The following is a 16,602-nucleotide window of genomic DNA, read 5'->3' on the forward strand; positions in this document are numbered from 1 at the left end:
TGTGTTGTACCCGTTTTTTTGTCTTTCTTTTGGGTTATCCACCGCTCCATGGTCTTTCACCAAGGTCTTACGACCCATTGTTGCCTTTTTTGAGAGAGAGAGAGATGATCATCGCTTAATAATTTATTTAGACATCTTGTTAATGGGTCAGGAGAGAACAGTTACTGGAACACTTACAGATGACAAGGGATCTTCTGGAAGATCTAGGTTTCATTGTGAAAGTGGAGAAGTCGGTTTTGGTACTAAGTCAGACTTTAGAGTTCCTAGGTTTTCAGGTAGACACTTTGCGATCATCCGGTAACTTCTTAGCCTTTCCTGAAAGGCCAGATAGAAGGTTGGTGGAGATGGCTTACGCTTTCCGCCATTTGCAATGATAAAGAGAGTGTTGTTGAAGGTTATGAAAGAGAAGTGCAGAATGGTCCAAGTGACCCCATTGTGGACTTCAAAAGTTTAGTTCCCTGGGGTAATTGAGCTTTCTGTAGAGGAACCTCATTTTATACCAGTGCCTCAGGTTTGACGGGGGGTCCAGAAAGAGAGGAACATCCTTTAGTGGTAGACGGAATGTTGACCCTTCGTGTTTGGAGGATGTCAGGGGTTCTGGAAGATACTCTGGCCTTTCAGAAAAGGATAAGGATTGATTGGATGAGTGATGGGCACCATGAACTAGAAATAGATATAAAGGAGTTTTCTACAAATGGAGAGGTTGGTGCATGGAAAGGAATCTAGATCCTGTGGCTCCTGTAAAAGATTTGGCAAATTATTTAGCCAAAATTATTTCAAACAGAGTATCAATTGTCATAGGTCAGGTGTATCAGCTGGCCATTCCTTGGTGAGTGGCAACGCAATTGGAGGCAACCCTCTAATATGTAGAATTATGAAAGGCATTAGGCTTAAGAGACCACCTAAGGCTCGTTGGGTTTCCTTACATGACGTTAATTTGGTGTTCAAACTGTTTGTTTCATGGCCAGGTTATAATGACCTCTCTCTGAAACAGATGTCTCAGAGGTTAGCAACCCTCCTATGCTTAGTATTTTTAGAAGGGAATCAGACATTAATGTTCTAGAGACTGGTAACAGAGTTTACACATCAAATGGTGTACATTCCGATATTTGGGAGAGAACAAAAACTATGTCTGGGAATGTTTTCTATTCTTCATTTCAGGATTGTCTAAGACTTTGTGTGGTAAGGTGTATGAAAGTATACAGCAAAGGATGATACAATACAGAGCTGATTGGCGAAGTTCAGTTGTTAATATCCTATGTGAAACCACATAAAGTGGTATCTATCACCACAATATTTAGGTGGGTTATAGCAATAATGAGTGTGGCAGGTATAGATTTATCCAAATTTGGTGCACATTCAGCTACAGGGGAAATGGCTAGCAAAGGGTTTTGGGCTGGTGGAACCCTTTCTGAAATCATGAAAGTGGCAGATTGGTCAAATGAGAACACCTTTGCAAATTACTACCTAAATAAGACCAGTAAAGCATGTGAGCAATATAGTTATGTAAAGATTTATACATGCATAATACAGGCTTGAAATAAAATGTTGATTCTACAATTAACATGCAGAGCGAATCTTGATTTAATTAAGACAACAAAGGTTATCATTATCCCACCCACCGCACCCTATCTTCATATATAAAATGGTTATACATTTAGGCCCTCTCTTAGGGCTTAGTGGTCAACCACCTAGTGGCTGGGTCAGCAGAGGCACTGACTCCACAGCCCAGTAGTGGCAGCACCACCAACCTAGCATTCCCCACTAATGAGGTGGAGAATTTGTGCAGACTGTGCTTTAACACCTTTGGTGCTCATCACGAGTTCAGCTCATCATGAGACACAGTGGCACAGTGCTCATGACGAGCTGAGCTCGTCATGACCACCGCGGCGCTCCCAAGCGGGGATAATTCCCCTGCTGTGCTGAGCGTTCTAAATAAACGGGTGTGGTCATGACGAGCTCAGCTCGTCATGAGCACAGCGCCACCAGGCTGCGTGACGAGCCGAGTTCGTCACAAGCACCGCGGCGCGGCACGCGGCCCCCCTTCCCCCGCACACCAGGGGAATTAGCCCTGCGGCAAAGGGGTTAACCAGCAAGGCTGTATATCTTTTGGCAAAGAAAAGATTTACTTCTGGCTTGCCATACGTTGGAGGTCAGGAGGACTAGTCAGCAATAGTTTTTGTTTGTTTTTTCAACAAAAGACCAAAAAAAATAAGAAACATTCCTGAAATGCTGGGAGTTCTCCTCTTCAAGGGTGTAGCGAACTTTAAGTAGGTCCAGGCCCACCAGAATGTGCTTCCTGTCTCAGTCATGAACGGAGCTGACAAGAATGATGTTAGAGGGGCTGCCCAAAAAAGGGATGTCAAGTGAAATATTTTAAAAGGCACCATAAAACCTTAGGTATCCAAGTCCCAACAGCAAATACAAACACGACATATGGCTACAGTGCTATAAAAGGTAGCTTTTTACTTCTTTCATAAACCTATCCCGACTATTTAACTCTCATAACTCTGGTCGGAGGTCATTCCATTTGTGCAATTTTTCCTCTAATAGTTTACATTTAACCATGAGGTCTATTACATCCTCTACCCACAAAATGTGCCCTGGTAAGAAGTGTTTCAGCATAGATCTCCATTGCTCCAACCCAGATGGATGAATACCTATGTACATCATCACCAAGTGGTGATGTGGAGACAGTGAAACCTCTGAATTGTCTGTCTGACGTGCTTATAGTGCACCAAACCTGCCACAGCGTGAGAAAAGAAACAGAGTAACACATGTGGTTATTGGCTGTAGGGGTGGAAGCCCCACTCAGGCAAAAACCACTATCCTTGTCAGGCTGAACCACAAAACGGCACTAAATTAACCTGCGCTTAACCCTCTGGTTGCCTGGCACAAAAGTAGTCAGGCTTAACCTAAAGGCAATGTGTAAAGCATTCATGTAGCTCACACACTGTAATAAAGTAAAAACACTACCCAAAAAAAATCCCAAATCAATTTATATATACAGAGTAAATGTTTGTTAAAAAAAATGATACCAGAAAAACTAAAATCAAATCAGTAAATCCAGAGATATTAAATAGGTTTAAGTGACACAGCACCTCCAAGTACAAAGCACCACTCCTGGTCATCTGGTCACTGTAGACCGGGTGGAAAGTCACAATTCCGGGCCTACCATGATGGAGAGAGGGTTGGATAAAGGGACCAAGTTAGTCCCACTGAAAGTTATCTTCTTAAGTTCGGCTCAATGTGTTCTGTTCACGCAGGAGAAGGACGTGAGGAGGATGCCTTCAGAGTGAAGAGCAGGCCAAGCATCACAGATAGTCATTGTAGCACAAAGATGTTTGTCGCTGGAGCTCCACATTTGTGGTTGTCACAGTCTTTGGTTGCTGTAACACAAAGTGCAGGTCTCGCATTGCTGACCATTGTAGACCGCCTTTGTTGGCGCGAAAAGCAGGCTCGGCTGCAGTTTCACAGTGGCGTTCTTCACAGACGGAAGAGCATCAGCGCAAAAGAGCCTGTTCACGGTCACACAAGCCCAAACTTTTGGGTTTTCATCTTTTCTTTAGGAGGAGCGCTCTCTGATACTAGCCAATGGTCCAGGACCTGGGAGGCTCCTCTTGGAAAGCAGAGATCAGCAGCAAGTCTCTGGTAAGTTAGTTACTGGTCCAGGCAGGTCCAGCTGCAGCAGGTCAGCTGGGCAGTTGCAGTGAGGCCACTGAACCTTATTGTGTCCCTATAGCTCACACAGGAGGTCAGCCAACAGACCCTTAGTGTAGGTAGCCTGGGAGCAAGAAAAGCAGGTCCAGTCTTTCTTCTTCAGACAGCACGACAGTCCTTCAAGCAGCAACTCAGTCCTCTGGCTGCAGGGCAGACCTTCTTCTGAATTTTCTACAGATCCAAGAATGTTTTGATGAGTGCCTCTGGAGGTACAATACTTATACCAGGTGCAAGCTTTTGTGTGTGTGACTCCCTGTCATAACCCCACATCGGGGTTTAGAAAGTTATTCCCCTGGTCAAGGTTCCAAACGGTCAAGACTAACAAAAGGCAGGGCAGGCCTAATGTCAGGTTCCTTTCAGTGTACAGTGGCCAAAGCCTTTTGAAGTATAGGTGAGTATGGGCACACCTCCTCCCCAGCCACCCTGTCCACACTAAACCCCTTTTGTGTTACTTTCTGGAAGCAATACACAGACCGCCAACAGCAGGACCATTCACCGTTTTGTGACCCAGGACACTAGCAGATAGGCACAGTTGGCTGGGAGTAGGAAATGCCAATGTTTTAAAGTGGCATTTTCAAAATTGTAACTTGTAATCCGCCTTCACCAATAAAGAGGATTTAAAAGTAATTTGTGTGTAAACAGCATATCTCTATCTGCTCCCAATCTAAAGTTAGCACTTATTAAATTTAATAAGGTTACCCAGTGTTAGGGAATGAGAAAGATAGGCCTTATAGCATTGAAAAACGACATTAGGAGTTTATCACTGTCAAGGCATGTGAAACATATTCACATATCCTACCTTTTTAAATACAATCCACCTTGCCCTATGAGTCTGTAGGGCCTACCTAAGGATTTCTAAGTATTAAAAAGAAAGGCTTAGGCCTGGCAAAAGTATTATTTTGCCAGGTCAAAATGGCTATTTAAAACGGCACTATAGGCTGGAGTGGCAGACCTGAGACATGTTTTTAAACTACTGCTACTGTGAGTGGTACAATAAGTGTTACAGGTCCACTAGTAGTGTTACATGTAAAGGCCCTGGTTACATGTAGTACTATTTACTAGGGACTTATAAGTAAATTAAATCTGCCAATTTTATCATGTTTGAAGGAGCGAGCACAAGCACTTTAAAACTGGTTAGCTGAGTTAAAATGCATAGAGCCCTAAAGCCAATAAATATAAATTCAGCAAACAGAATGGGTGCAGAAAGTTTGGGGGGAATACCACGCCTAGGATGTCAGGTCTAAGTGAGCATTCGATTACTTTTTGATAAGCTGCATCAAAAATAGTTGGGAAATAATCCATACAGGAACCAACTATAGCTACAGTGGCCTATTTCGTTCCAGCGGGAAGAATATAAGGCTGTCCAACTTGTGGCTATAATAGTCACAGGTCTTGATAAGAAGGTAATCATGGCCTTCAGTGTACAGGTAACTACTGACCATTAGCTCTCAAGTAAAGTCCCAGCTTAAAAACTTCGTGAATCTTGACCAACTTTGTGCATTTTTGCTACAGCCAAGGAGGAACAGATCAGTCTTGTTTATATAAATGGCAAATTAGCTATCCTGCTACCAGCAAATCATGCAAGGAATTGATGCGAACATTAAAAAGCAGAGGGGTTTTGGAAAGTGTGTGGGACTCCATTGCATGAGAATGCAGCTGAAGCACATGGTTTGTCCTTAACTACATAGAATACTCTACTGGACAGGAAAGAGTCAAATCAATTATGTGAATTTACCTATACCACTCCGACAATTGTAGCCAATTGCAATTATCAATGCTGTTGAAAGTGACCAAGCTTTATGAAACACTAACAGTGCCCTGGCCTGCCAGTCTCAAGAAGATGCTCTTAGACATCAAATAGAACCATCTTAGTACTTCAATACTGTCTAAACCCAAATTGAAGCTGCCCGAGCAGGCCAAGGGCTTCGAAATGTAATCTACATTTTGTTACCATCTTCTTAAGATCTTGATGGGTAAGGGCCGCTACAACTGGCCTGTAACTGTATACCTTTACTGGGGTCAAAGAGGGATTCTTTGACAATTTTGTCACCCATGTCAGTTTCAAGCTCTCAGGTACTCTGCCCTCTATTAACCCCTTGCCTGCGGTCGGAATTCCGCTCCTGTGCGGCACATTCCGATCGCGGGCGTGGTCGTGACGGCTCCCGGCCATCATCAGCACACGAGCACTGTGTGCAATGACGGACGGGAGCCGTCACCAGCATGCAAGGGGTTAAAGAGTTATTCGCAATGTGGCTCCTCTGATGTCACATTGCTGGCAGATGAGAGAGGGAATTTCCTGACATCAGTTCTCCTATATGTCAGGGGAACCAATCGTTGGGCAGGCGTCACATCTGCCTATTTTGGCAGATACTCCATTACCACCTAACTCAAAATAAGGCCCGTAATCCTGTCCTTTGCAGGAGAACATTTGTTTCTAGGATGTAAAATAGAAAAGGACACCCCTATAATGAGTAGGCATGTAAAGGTGGGATGTTCTCCATGGGGAAATACTTTCCCCATGGATTAAAAGACAAGTTTTAAAATTAAATTGCACTACTGTGATATATTTTCACATGTGTAAAGGTAAACTATATACATTTAAACTAAATGAATGTCTTCCATAGTCATAAATGTGAATTTGCAAATGTTTCTCTGAATTACCCAAGGGAACCTGCAGCTATGGCAGCTTACCAGGCGTACTCCTGTAAAACTATGTGAAGTCAGCATGAGAGAGTGCACTCTTGTAAGTCATATCCAAATACCTTCTTTGAAATAATGCATCATGCAAACTATTTTAGAGTAGGCACAGCAGACACAAGTACTAAGGGAGCAGAGAGGATTCCATGAATTATTGTGGCAATAATGCTATGTTACAACAAGAAGGAATATTTGATCAGTGGTTTTCGTACAAAATTCATCTATTGTTTTCAAATTTCTTTAAAATATTTTAAAACTTACCTTCTCCACCAGAGTTACTAGTTGATCTTCTAAAATAAGAACACTCTCTACAGAGCTCTGCATGACTGAAGCAGTTCTTTTATCTAAGGCTGTTAAGGCCTCTTCCGGGATGGGAAGGCTTGTGGGTGTAATTGACAGCTCCTGAGCGCTTGTTGTTTGTCCATTTAGCAATTCTTGACCAATGTCCAGTTGGTCCATTGTCACATCTTTGACAATTAGGTCTTTGGGGTCACTGTTAATTTCAGGTCGGGGTTTCTTCTTCTTATAATCTTTTCTGGTATCCTTCAAATCCTTTATCAGAAAAATACAATAGATATACATGAGAGGAAAGCAGGCAGGAACAAAGAAACAAACACAGTAAATAATGATGATGACTCATGCGAGGCGAAGCCTCAAGTGTGTCATGTTGTCGCTGCCCACCCTCAACAATGGTAGTAAATATAAAATTACTTTCTTTGGAATTGCATATTTGGGTAATGCCATGCCAGTTTGTTGTTTGTAATAGTATAAACATAAAAACCTACCCTGACTCAGAATACATGGGGTTAAATTCACATATTGCGAGAAAATCATATTGAATATGCTCATGTTTGTTAGTATAGCCATTTTCCTCTGTCACATCACAACACACAATTGCATCTTGTGAGACTGTAAGTAGTGTTCTTTTCATGGTAGTAACACTGACGTTTATTTTCACTGACTAGTATTTTTATATATGGGCTTCAGGTCACACTCGACTATTTGTCCCGTTCGCCCCAACACCGTTGCTGTTTTTCCCTTTTGCTCTTTCTCCTTTACATACCTTCCAGTGACTTAGCTATCACCCGTTGTGTCTACCTTCTCCTAGGCTTCTCCCATGCCAAAGCCGGAGTGTAATTCCTCCTACTTCATGTGTTGGTTGGGAATCCAGGTGTGCTTTGGGTCTAATAACAGTCTGCCTCCACTCTGCTCTGGGTGAGAGAGTATTTAAACCTTTTGGTAATATATAAATATATGCGTTTATTTGGTGCTTTCCCCACTGATTGCACTTGTTCTCCCAAGGTTGAGACGCAGTCGACCCTTGATAATTTGCGAAAGGCGCTTTACTGTCACATTCCAGTCTGGGTTTTCCAGAAACCCGCTGCAAAATCAAGTTTCTGGTTTTTCCCTCTCCCACACATCATTAGGTCGAGCCTGGGCAGCGCATGCGCTGCACTGCGACGCATGCTGTATTCAGGTATGGACTTGAAGCTCTGCCTTTTTTCCGCCCATCTTTTCAGTTGGCTCCTGTTACTGTCCATTCTAAATAGTTGCTTTTGATTCATGAATAGGCTTAGTAATCCCGCCTTAGTACCGCCTTGTCTACATTTGTACCCTCCCATGATGACTGGCTTTTTCACTTGTGTTGTTACTCGCTATGTTTTATTTGGTCTGTGAGCACTATTTTCTTGAATGATTTTGCCTATTCCACCCATCCACCCATAACCTACTTTCCTGAAACGCAGCACAGCGCCCGCTTCTATATTTGTTAGTAATGGCAGACATGTCATATTTACAAAACCAGCTTGTTTAGTAATGGCGACTGCGTCAAAACCAACTTGCACCTTTTAATTGATATTTACATTTTTGGGCAGCGCGGACCGCTTTAACTATAGCGGCTGTGCTCCTTTCTTTACTTTTCCAGCGTGGTCTACTTTAACTTTAGCAGCAGCGCCCCTTTCTTTCTTTACTTTGCCAGGGGGTTCCGCTTTGATTGTAACGGCTGCCTTCCTTTCTTTATTTACTTTGCTACGACGGTCAGCTTTAACTATAGTGGCCGCCATCTCTTTCTTTCTCAGAGTTCTAGCCAATAGCCGCCACTCGCCTGCAGAGGGGAGCTGCACATTTCGCATATAAAGGTGTGTGGCCGCCATTGGCTAATACTCCATACTCCCGGATCTTCCAAGCCGTGCCCAACGCCATCTCACCCCTCCCACCTGACCGCCTCCACCACCCTTCCAAGGTCAAAAGTTCAAGCTATTGGTACTGTGAATAACAATGCCTTTTATTTATGTGTGAGTTTTCTAAACAGATGAATAAAAGGCATTGTCATGTACAATGCCAATAGGTTAAACTCTCGAAAATGTGAGACGTATTGCATTCCAAATGCTGGTTTTTCTCTTGCGCTCAAGTCCTCTTATTAGCCTTAAGGTCACCACAGGGAAACTGACCCATGGGAGGAAAAGGAAAGACGGACCTCAATATTCTCAACGCAGTCTGAGTCCAGGTTGTGACAGGATACTAACAATACATCAAGAATGGCTGCCATGATTAGGCAAGAGATGGCCAGTTATCATGCCAAGGCCACAAACCTGTCAGGAATGGGACAGAACTGCCACCAGGTGTAATAAAAAAAGGAAATTCTGGAATCCTCTTAGTATTTTCTCACTAAATGGACCCTTTAAATCCATCTCGTACAGTATACCTCTTTAGGACGATGTGAGGAACTGATCGTGTTGGTCAAGATCTGCCCAGTCTCTGAGTTTTCATCTTCTTCCACGTCCATGATGGGTTCGCTTGACACCTCATACTTCAAATTTCCCTGAAGAAATAAAACACAGATTTTACATATAGTAAAAATACATGTTGACCCTCCACTTATATCCCTGCTCTTCTTCCTCAACGAGACAGATCTAGCCATTGTATTATTACGAAGAAATTAGGAGATTGGTATAATGATGAGCAGCATAGCAGTGTCAGGCGCTATTGGCCAACCAAGGAGGATACCCATGAACATCAATTTCAAGGTGAAGTCACCCAAATTACAAAATAATTTAAAAAAGTAGCTGTCCATACCAGAAATAAATACTACATATAATACATAAAATGTCAATGAATTAATAATAATACAGCAAATAATAATTCAAACCTTAACTCACGTTAATATAATAATTGAAATGGCCTAAAATGCTAATTTCATAGAATGAAGAACAAATAAATTTGAACTAAATAAAATTGCACTGAAATTCTTCCTAGGAATTGTGTCGGAATAAATGGTGCCAACGCCAGGATCACACAGTGCCCAATGGCAGCACCTTGATAAACTGGTTCCAGTTACAATGTTCAAACAGCATTAACTCATGAAACAGTGGAAGTATAGTTATATACCCGATACTCTGTTAGCGCAACGTTGCATCTGAACACAATATCAGAGTAAACCCACCTCAGATACAACGCCTGGAGGATTTAAACCCTGGATATACTTCAGATCAGATGTAGATTCATCCAAAAAGCTTTGAGATCTTACTGCTGAGACCGACCAGTCTCTGACATCACCACAGCGTCCCCTCAACCCCAAAACAATTGTGGCAAGATGGCGCACATCCTGGTTAAGATGTGCGTACTCTCATGGCACCAGGCACTCACGGTAATATCATTGTCCTGCTTCAGTGCAAGTTTCTTCTTCGAGGTCCGGTCCTTCTTGGAGCTGGTCAGCTGCTGCAGTACCTCCTCCACCCCGTGCTGCAGCAAATGGTCCGTCAGCTCCTTCAGCAGTGCCATCTGGAAGAGAGGAGAAGAATGGTTACTCAAGCACTTTTTGTACAAAATTTTAACAAAATGAATCCCAATTTTTAGTAAAGTAAAATGTTTCACCCCCATGATGTGTTTCTCTGCAGGGAAACCCCTCTAATCTCCAGGCAGGTAATATTTGGGGTACATTTTGCTGACTGGCCTTCTGACACATTTACCTTGGACCATTGAACCTTTTCATCACACTACCGGTACTTCCCTGTACCTACAGTACAGTATTTGCTTTTGCACAACTGTCACTGGTTAGACTCTCTAAAGTAGCATCCTGCTAACACAAGGCTCCCTTTTATGGTTTCTCTGACACTTTATAAAAGGGAATGAACACATTAATTTGCTCTAACCGAGACAAAATATCATTGGATTGCTGCTGCCAATTCAGTTCCCATATAGCTGGCTTAGCTCTACATTTCTTTGATTTTTGTAAGGATTACATCGCTGGTGCAGTTTGCCAGCACATTGATTCTTTCTATCAAGATATCTAGAGTAAAAAATACAAAATTTTTAATTGTTTGCTCCGAAATAGACTTTCAATCTTATAAAGTGGTGAACTATTGTGTAATAAAATGCAGTAGATCACTGGAGTGCACACTAACGAAAAAGAATAACTCACAGACACGTGTCAGCGGCCATGCTAAGATCACCAAGCGCCAACAAAAGCTGGCTATTATTGGAGTACATCACTCCCTACTAAGAAAAAACATTCTATGCCTTGAAAGACAAATCTTTAAAAAAGGTAGAACATTCTCCTAGTCCTTCAGAGGGAAATCCTCCAAGATCTGAAACGTAATTTCTCTGCAGATCCTGATTTGCACTTCCTGTGGAGGAGTAAAGTGGAAACATATTTCGACCCCCAATTCCAGATGCAACATTAGTCAGATTCGGACTAAAGAACAGATTCTGTGATAATAGGTTTTTACTCACTGTTTGTCTGTATTGCTTGTTTTTTCTTTAGAGTAACATTTGTTGTTTTTAATGCATTGCTGTTTAACTTTTGTCATATATTCCCTTGATTCACATGTATTGGTTTTTTTGTTTATGTAACTTTGAACATGTCAATTTCAACTTTATTTCTTGTGTATTTTGTTCTTTCTCTACTGCCCTCTATGGCATCATGTGGTTATGAGCTATACCATTTAAATCTGCTGATAAAGAAATAAATACCCTTTTACCTGAGACTGGAAATTGTTCTTTGAAGATGTGCTTTCATAATTCCAAACATGCCTCAAACTTACAACTTATCTCCTAACCTAGCCCAGTAATGCACTATCTTGAATGTTAAGGGATTTTCCTACCTTAATTCCATACACTTCAAAGAGTTTCTCCAGATCCTGAAAAGCAAATTAACATTTAATATGAGTTATTTGGAAGCAGAGAATGGAAGACATGGTTTACGAAAAACAGGAATTGGGTGCTGCTGTGGCAGGGTGCAGTAGGGTGGGGGCACTTGGATATGATGCCTAATTTGGTTTTGAATTCTAACAAAACTTTAATAGAACTTTAAGTAGAACCTTGATATCTACAGTGCACTACCTCTGACAGAAATTTCTATTTTTTCCTAAAACACTTGAGGGGCCAATTACTATATGCCCTGTAAAGGCTCTGACTTGTGGTTGGAGCCTTTAGGGGTGCATCGTAACGCTCTGTTTCCTTTCCGATCGCCTTATTATGTTGGAGGAGGTCGGAAAGGAAACCAGACGGTTATTCCGGCTGGCTTCCAACGCCCGCCAGTTGAAAGCTGGCAAGTATTCTCAAGGGTGGATCTTTCCACCCTTGAGATTACGATCAAGGTTTCCGACATTGCTTCCATGCTGGTCTGTCTGAGATGGAAACCATGTTGGAAAGTGTGTTTGGGGTCCCCCAGCAGAGCCCCTTTTGCGCATGGCCTCCGATTGGAGGCCGAGGGGGCATCTATGGTGTCTCCCCGTTGATTCCGCACCTTGTGGCAGGCAGGGGTGAACCGTACCTCCCACTTCACTATGGGAGCATGCAGAACAGCCGGTTTACACCCATAATGCATGCTTCCATTGTGAAATATAGGAATGCGACCGAAAAGTGTTTGTCTCATCCTAATGAGGCAGTCAGGACCACAAACCGGGTGTTTGGTCCCATTAACAAGTCAGTGTCGGCCGGAAGTAATTCCACCCGACATCATAATGAGCTCCTTAATGCATAAATGTATAATATGAGCCCCTGAAGCCACTGCTGATTAGGAGCCCCGCCATCTGACAGACTTCTCAGTGCTTTAGGTGCTGTCAATATAAGCAGATGAGAGAAGGAAGGTCCAGAGTGAAACATGTATTTCACAAGAATTACACAATAGCCAATGTATGGGAAAGGACCAAAATAGCCTTGATGACAACAGACTACAGAGCTGCTGATACATGCTTTCCCACTGCTAGTAATATATGTTGCTTATTCACTAGAGAATAATTGGGTTACAGAACAGAGGAGTGTTTGGAGGCCTCCTAACCCGCCCCTGTTGGTATAGTCAAGAAATATACTGGAAGACAATAGGGTTAGTATCCCTAAATCATTGCTAAGACAACCATCAAGGATGGAGTTGGATCAGACGTATGTAAATGTGTCCACACTTCAAGTACCAAGAAGGCGCTGACTCATATTTTGTGGATTACAGAAGAGATGTTAACAGATGTCTTTTAACATGTATGAAAAGGATGAGACTCTAACCAGTGAAGTAAAGTACAGGGATCTAGCCTTATGGCTGGTGCTGAAAGTGTAACCAAAAACCATGAGTTCTAACTCGCACTTTCCCACTTTAGAAAAACTATGATAAACATACAGAGATTATTTCCTCCTTGGGCTTCATATTCCATTGTTCACAAAAAAATTTAAGTGTTCAGAATCGTGGTAAAGACCATTCTTGTATGAACAGTAGCATTTAAACATATTACTCTGTGCTCAAACATTGAGACAAATACTTTTCTGCCCACATGCATCAAGCATTTTTGGAGTCGCAAACGGTGCGATTCCTTAAAATCGGCCGTTTGCGATTCCAAAAATGCTTTTTGAGATGCATCATTATTTTTTGTTGAAAATCGCTAATTTTGCGATTTTCCAAAATGCGATTGCATTTAAGGAATCGCAATTTTGCGATTCCTTAAATGCAATGCATCATTCTTAAAAAAATTGCGAATTTAAAGATTGCAAGTGCAAATTACCACGAGGTTGAACCTCGTGGTAATTTGCGAAAAGATGTTTAAAATGCTCAAATCAGCATTTTAAACACTGTCATGTTACAGACACACATGTCCTTAGGACATGTGTGTGGGACATGTGTGTGTGAAACATCCATTTTAAAATACATTTCAGGGGTGCAGGGGGGGTCCTTTGGACCCCCCCTGCACCCATGGAATGCATCAACATTTTGCGAATTCCAATTTGCGAATTCGCAATTACCATTGATTCCTATGGGCCTTTTGGCCCATAGGAATCAATGGGAATTGCGAAATCGCAAATTGGAATTCGCATAATATTTGCGATTCTGTAAAAATTGCGATTTTTACCGAATCGCAAATATTATTCTCTTTCAATAATGCATCCCGTTTTGCGATTCCTTATTTGCGATTCGGTAAAAATCGCAAATTTGGAATCGCAAAACGGGAGTTTGATGCATGTGGGCACAACTCCTTTAGAGTTTTCATTAAAAAATTAACTTGAATTTGACTGTTTGTTCAAATCAGGAATCAAAACAAATCATTTGTTACATCTAGTTCTTGAAATTCGAACAAAAAGCAACTCAGACATGATGGTTAGTCTCCATTCAATTCCAGTAATGGTTGTATAAAACGTATCATTTAATCCTGAATCTTAACAAACCTACACAACACGTGTTCTTGCAAATTTCTTATCTTTGCATAATTAGTATTGATAGATACATTGATAAGAATGGAGTATCGGTGAATAATTGTATTGTTTTTCTGCTCCTTTAACATATGTATCAAACTATATGATTATAGGGGAAGTAGGATTTTCACTTACTGTGACATTGAAATGTCCACACTTTTGTATGGCATATGTACATAGTGGATTTGTACTTTGACTAGATAAATGTTTTAAATCTGTTTCCCACGAGCTAACCTGAAAAGAAATGGTTGCAACACGTTGGTTGTATAAATAGATTTAAAGTTGAGATGGTTTGTTTGGATAATATACACTTTTGGCAAGAGGATTAAAATGTGTAAAGTTGCCATATTTGTTTTGCAACTGTTTTCGTTTTATCACTGTTTCATTTATTTTGAGGCCCCAATTAGTACACAAGGATTTTTTGAAGACACAATGTCACATTGGTAGTAAATTCATATAGTCTGATCATTTACAGACACTCTTTTCCAATTAGCACTCACAGTCATTTTGAGTGCACGACTATTTCCAAGAAGCAATTTTACATTTGACTTCTATGGAAATGAGCTACATGGAACATTTCCATAATAAAGGTAGCCACTGTTCTTAGTGCTTACTATGCTAAAGGTATTATGTATTAGTGCTGAAATAAAAGGTGCTTCTAACGCTTTGGTTTAAATCTCACCTACGTCATGTGAGTTATGTACTCAGGGACGGATTCTATCTTCCACTTTTATCATAAAAACAACTTTTGCTGCCAGGTGTAATGGTCCTCTGAGATTATGATGAACTAAAAATATTTTTGATGATTTCGATTTTTAAATAACACTTTCTGTTGAATGTAAATGTAAATGTAATGTGAATGTGTCTGTATTTATATAGCGCACTTCTACCCTGAGGTCTCGTAGCGCTGTATTCATACCGCTGTGGAACCCTTCCTGGCTTTCCTGTGAGATGTCCACTCCTGGGCACCCCCAAGGTGAAGCCAGGCATCCAAGCGCTGCTGGGGGCCGTTGTGGAGATTAAGCAAGCTATTGCCCAGAGTCACAGAGTGGGACCCATGATTAGACTAGGCACTGTGGCGGAATCAACATTGACCGGTTGCTTAGTGCCTAATTACGAGTACGGTGGTCCCCCGTGATGGCAGGTCACCCACATTGTTATAAATGTAGTGGTGTGACAGCCACAGGCCCACCTCAAAAACTGAGGATCCCTGACTCCACAGCGGTGGCGCAGCAGGGTGATGCTGTGATGTGCTGGATGTGCTGCTGCAGCAACGCCAAGTATATGACGGGTTTCCTCACTGTGACCCTTTTCATGGCAGTGACCACAAGGCTCCCTGTTGCCTCTGTGCATGGGGGTGCATGCAGGGATGCACATGTTGTGCTCTCAGCACCGCCCGCCACAATGCTAACAATGCACAAATGCATTTGCATTAACAAAGCGGCAGGCACCGGGCGGTGCCTGCTGCTTTGTTAATGCAAATACAGGGGGGTACCACCCGTGTGCACCCCACCATATTAAACCTTTTCAGCCCCAGCCGCAAAGCGCCTGGGGCGGAAAAGTGGTGGACGGTCTTTCCGTCCACGGCGGGTCCCCCCGCCATACTAATATGGCGGGGGGTCATTTATGTGAGGATGGCGGGCGGATTGCCCCCGCCAGGCCGGCGGTGGCTACCGCCAGCCTGGCGGGGGCAATCCGCCCACCATCCTAATGGGCCCCTAAGTCCGTCCGCCATCCTAATGACCCCCATATTTCTGAAAACAAGAGGCCATTGATTGACTGTGAAATTAACTCCTTGGAGGGTTTTCAAGTGGGTTGTGTGAAAAAGTAAGTATCTCATAAATTCAATATCTCATAAAAAGCTGTCCATCAACCAGTCAAAAAAAGATATTACACATGCATAATTACCTTGATTTCCACTCCTTTGCCAGGCAATCCGGGAACTCCCTTCAAGAAGAAAGTTAGGAATTTAACATGTATAACAATGTAAACACCAGGTGCATACAAAAGTCAACTGGGTATGAAGATTGAACACAGGGAGTGAAGCTATCTTTTAGAAAGAAGCAGTTGCTACATATCACACTCGGGCCATTTAGACTAATAAGCCCCTAATGTCAATTTTACTCAACCTAAATTTAGAGGCGGCTGTCACAGGCTACGGGTCTTGGTTCTAAAGAGGTCTCATCAAAAACTCATCAAATGCCCCCTTCACCCATCTCTTAATTCCCTGCAACATTTATAGTTTAGGAAACTGCTGTGTTTCCACCATCTGAGCCACTGTCCTTTTAGCTAAGTCAGGACTGTGGCATCGGAGGGAGGGCTGAGGGAAGGAGGGAACCTTATTTATAGTGATATTCAAACATACCCTCTATCAACTTCTTCCATCCCTGGGACTGCCTTCAAACCATTCCAGTGGTGGGTATAAAAAATACTGAAATATCTTCCACGAGTGGGATTGAACTCTCAGAACGTCAAAGGCATTGTTTCTTTATTTTTCAGATCAGGACTTTG

At 42.2% G+C, this 16,602-nt stretch overlaps 1 protein-coding gene across 1 annotated transcript in view; it reads right to left on the minus strand.

The window, feature by feature from the left end:
- Positions 1-588: 588 nt before the first annotated feature.
- Positions 589-16,602, minus strand: part of LOC147751043 (uncharacterized) — a 157,098-nt gene continuing 141,084 nt past the window's right edge. The window contains exons 22-27 of the mRNA XM_086932165.1: positions 16,000-16,038; positions 11,520-11,555; positions 10,063-10,197; positions 9,122-9,238; positions 6,679-6,969; positions 589-663 (exon numbers count right to left, since the gene is read on the minus strand). Coding sequence (XP_086788291.1) covers positions 589-663; positions 6,679-6,969; positions 9,122-9,238; positions 10,063-10,197; positions 11,520-11,555; positions 16,000-16,038 — 693 coding nt within the window. The remainder of the gene's footprint in view (positions 664-6,678; positions 6,970-9,121; positions 9,239-10,062; positions 10,198-11,519; positions 11,556-15,999; positions 16,039-16,602) is intronic.

This window comes from Lissotriton vulgaris, chromosome 1_1, assembly GCF_964263255.1.
Source record: "Lissotriton vulgaris chromosome 1_1, aLisVul1.2, whole genome shotgun sequence".
In the NCBI taxonomy this organism is placed as follows: Eukaryota; Metazoa; Chordata; class Amphibia; order Caudata; family Salamandridae; genus Lissotriton; species Lissotriton vulgaris.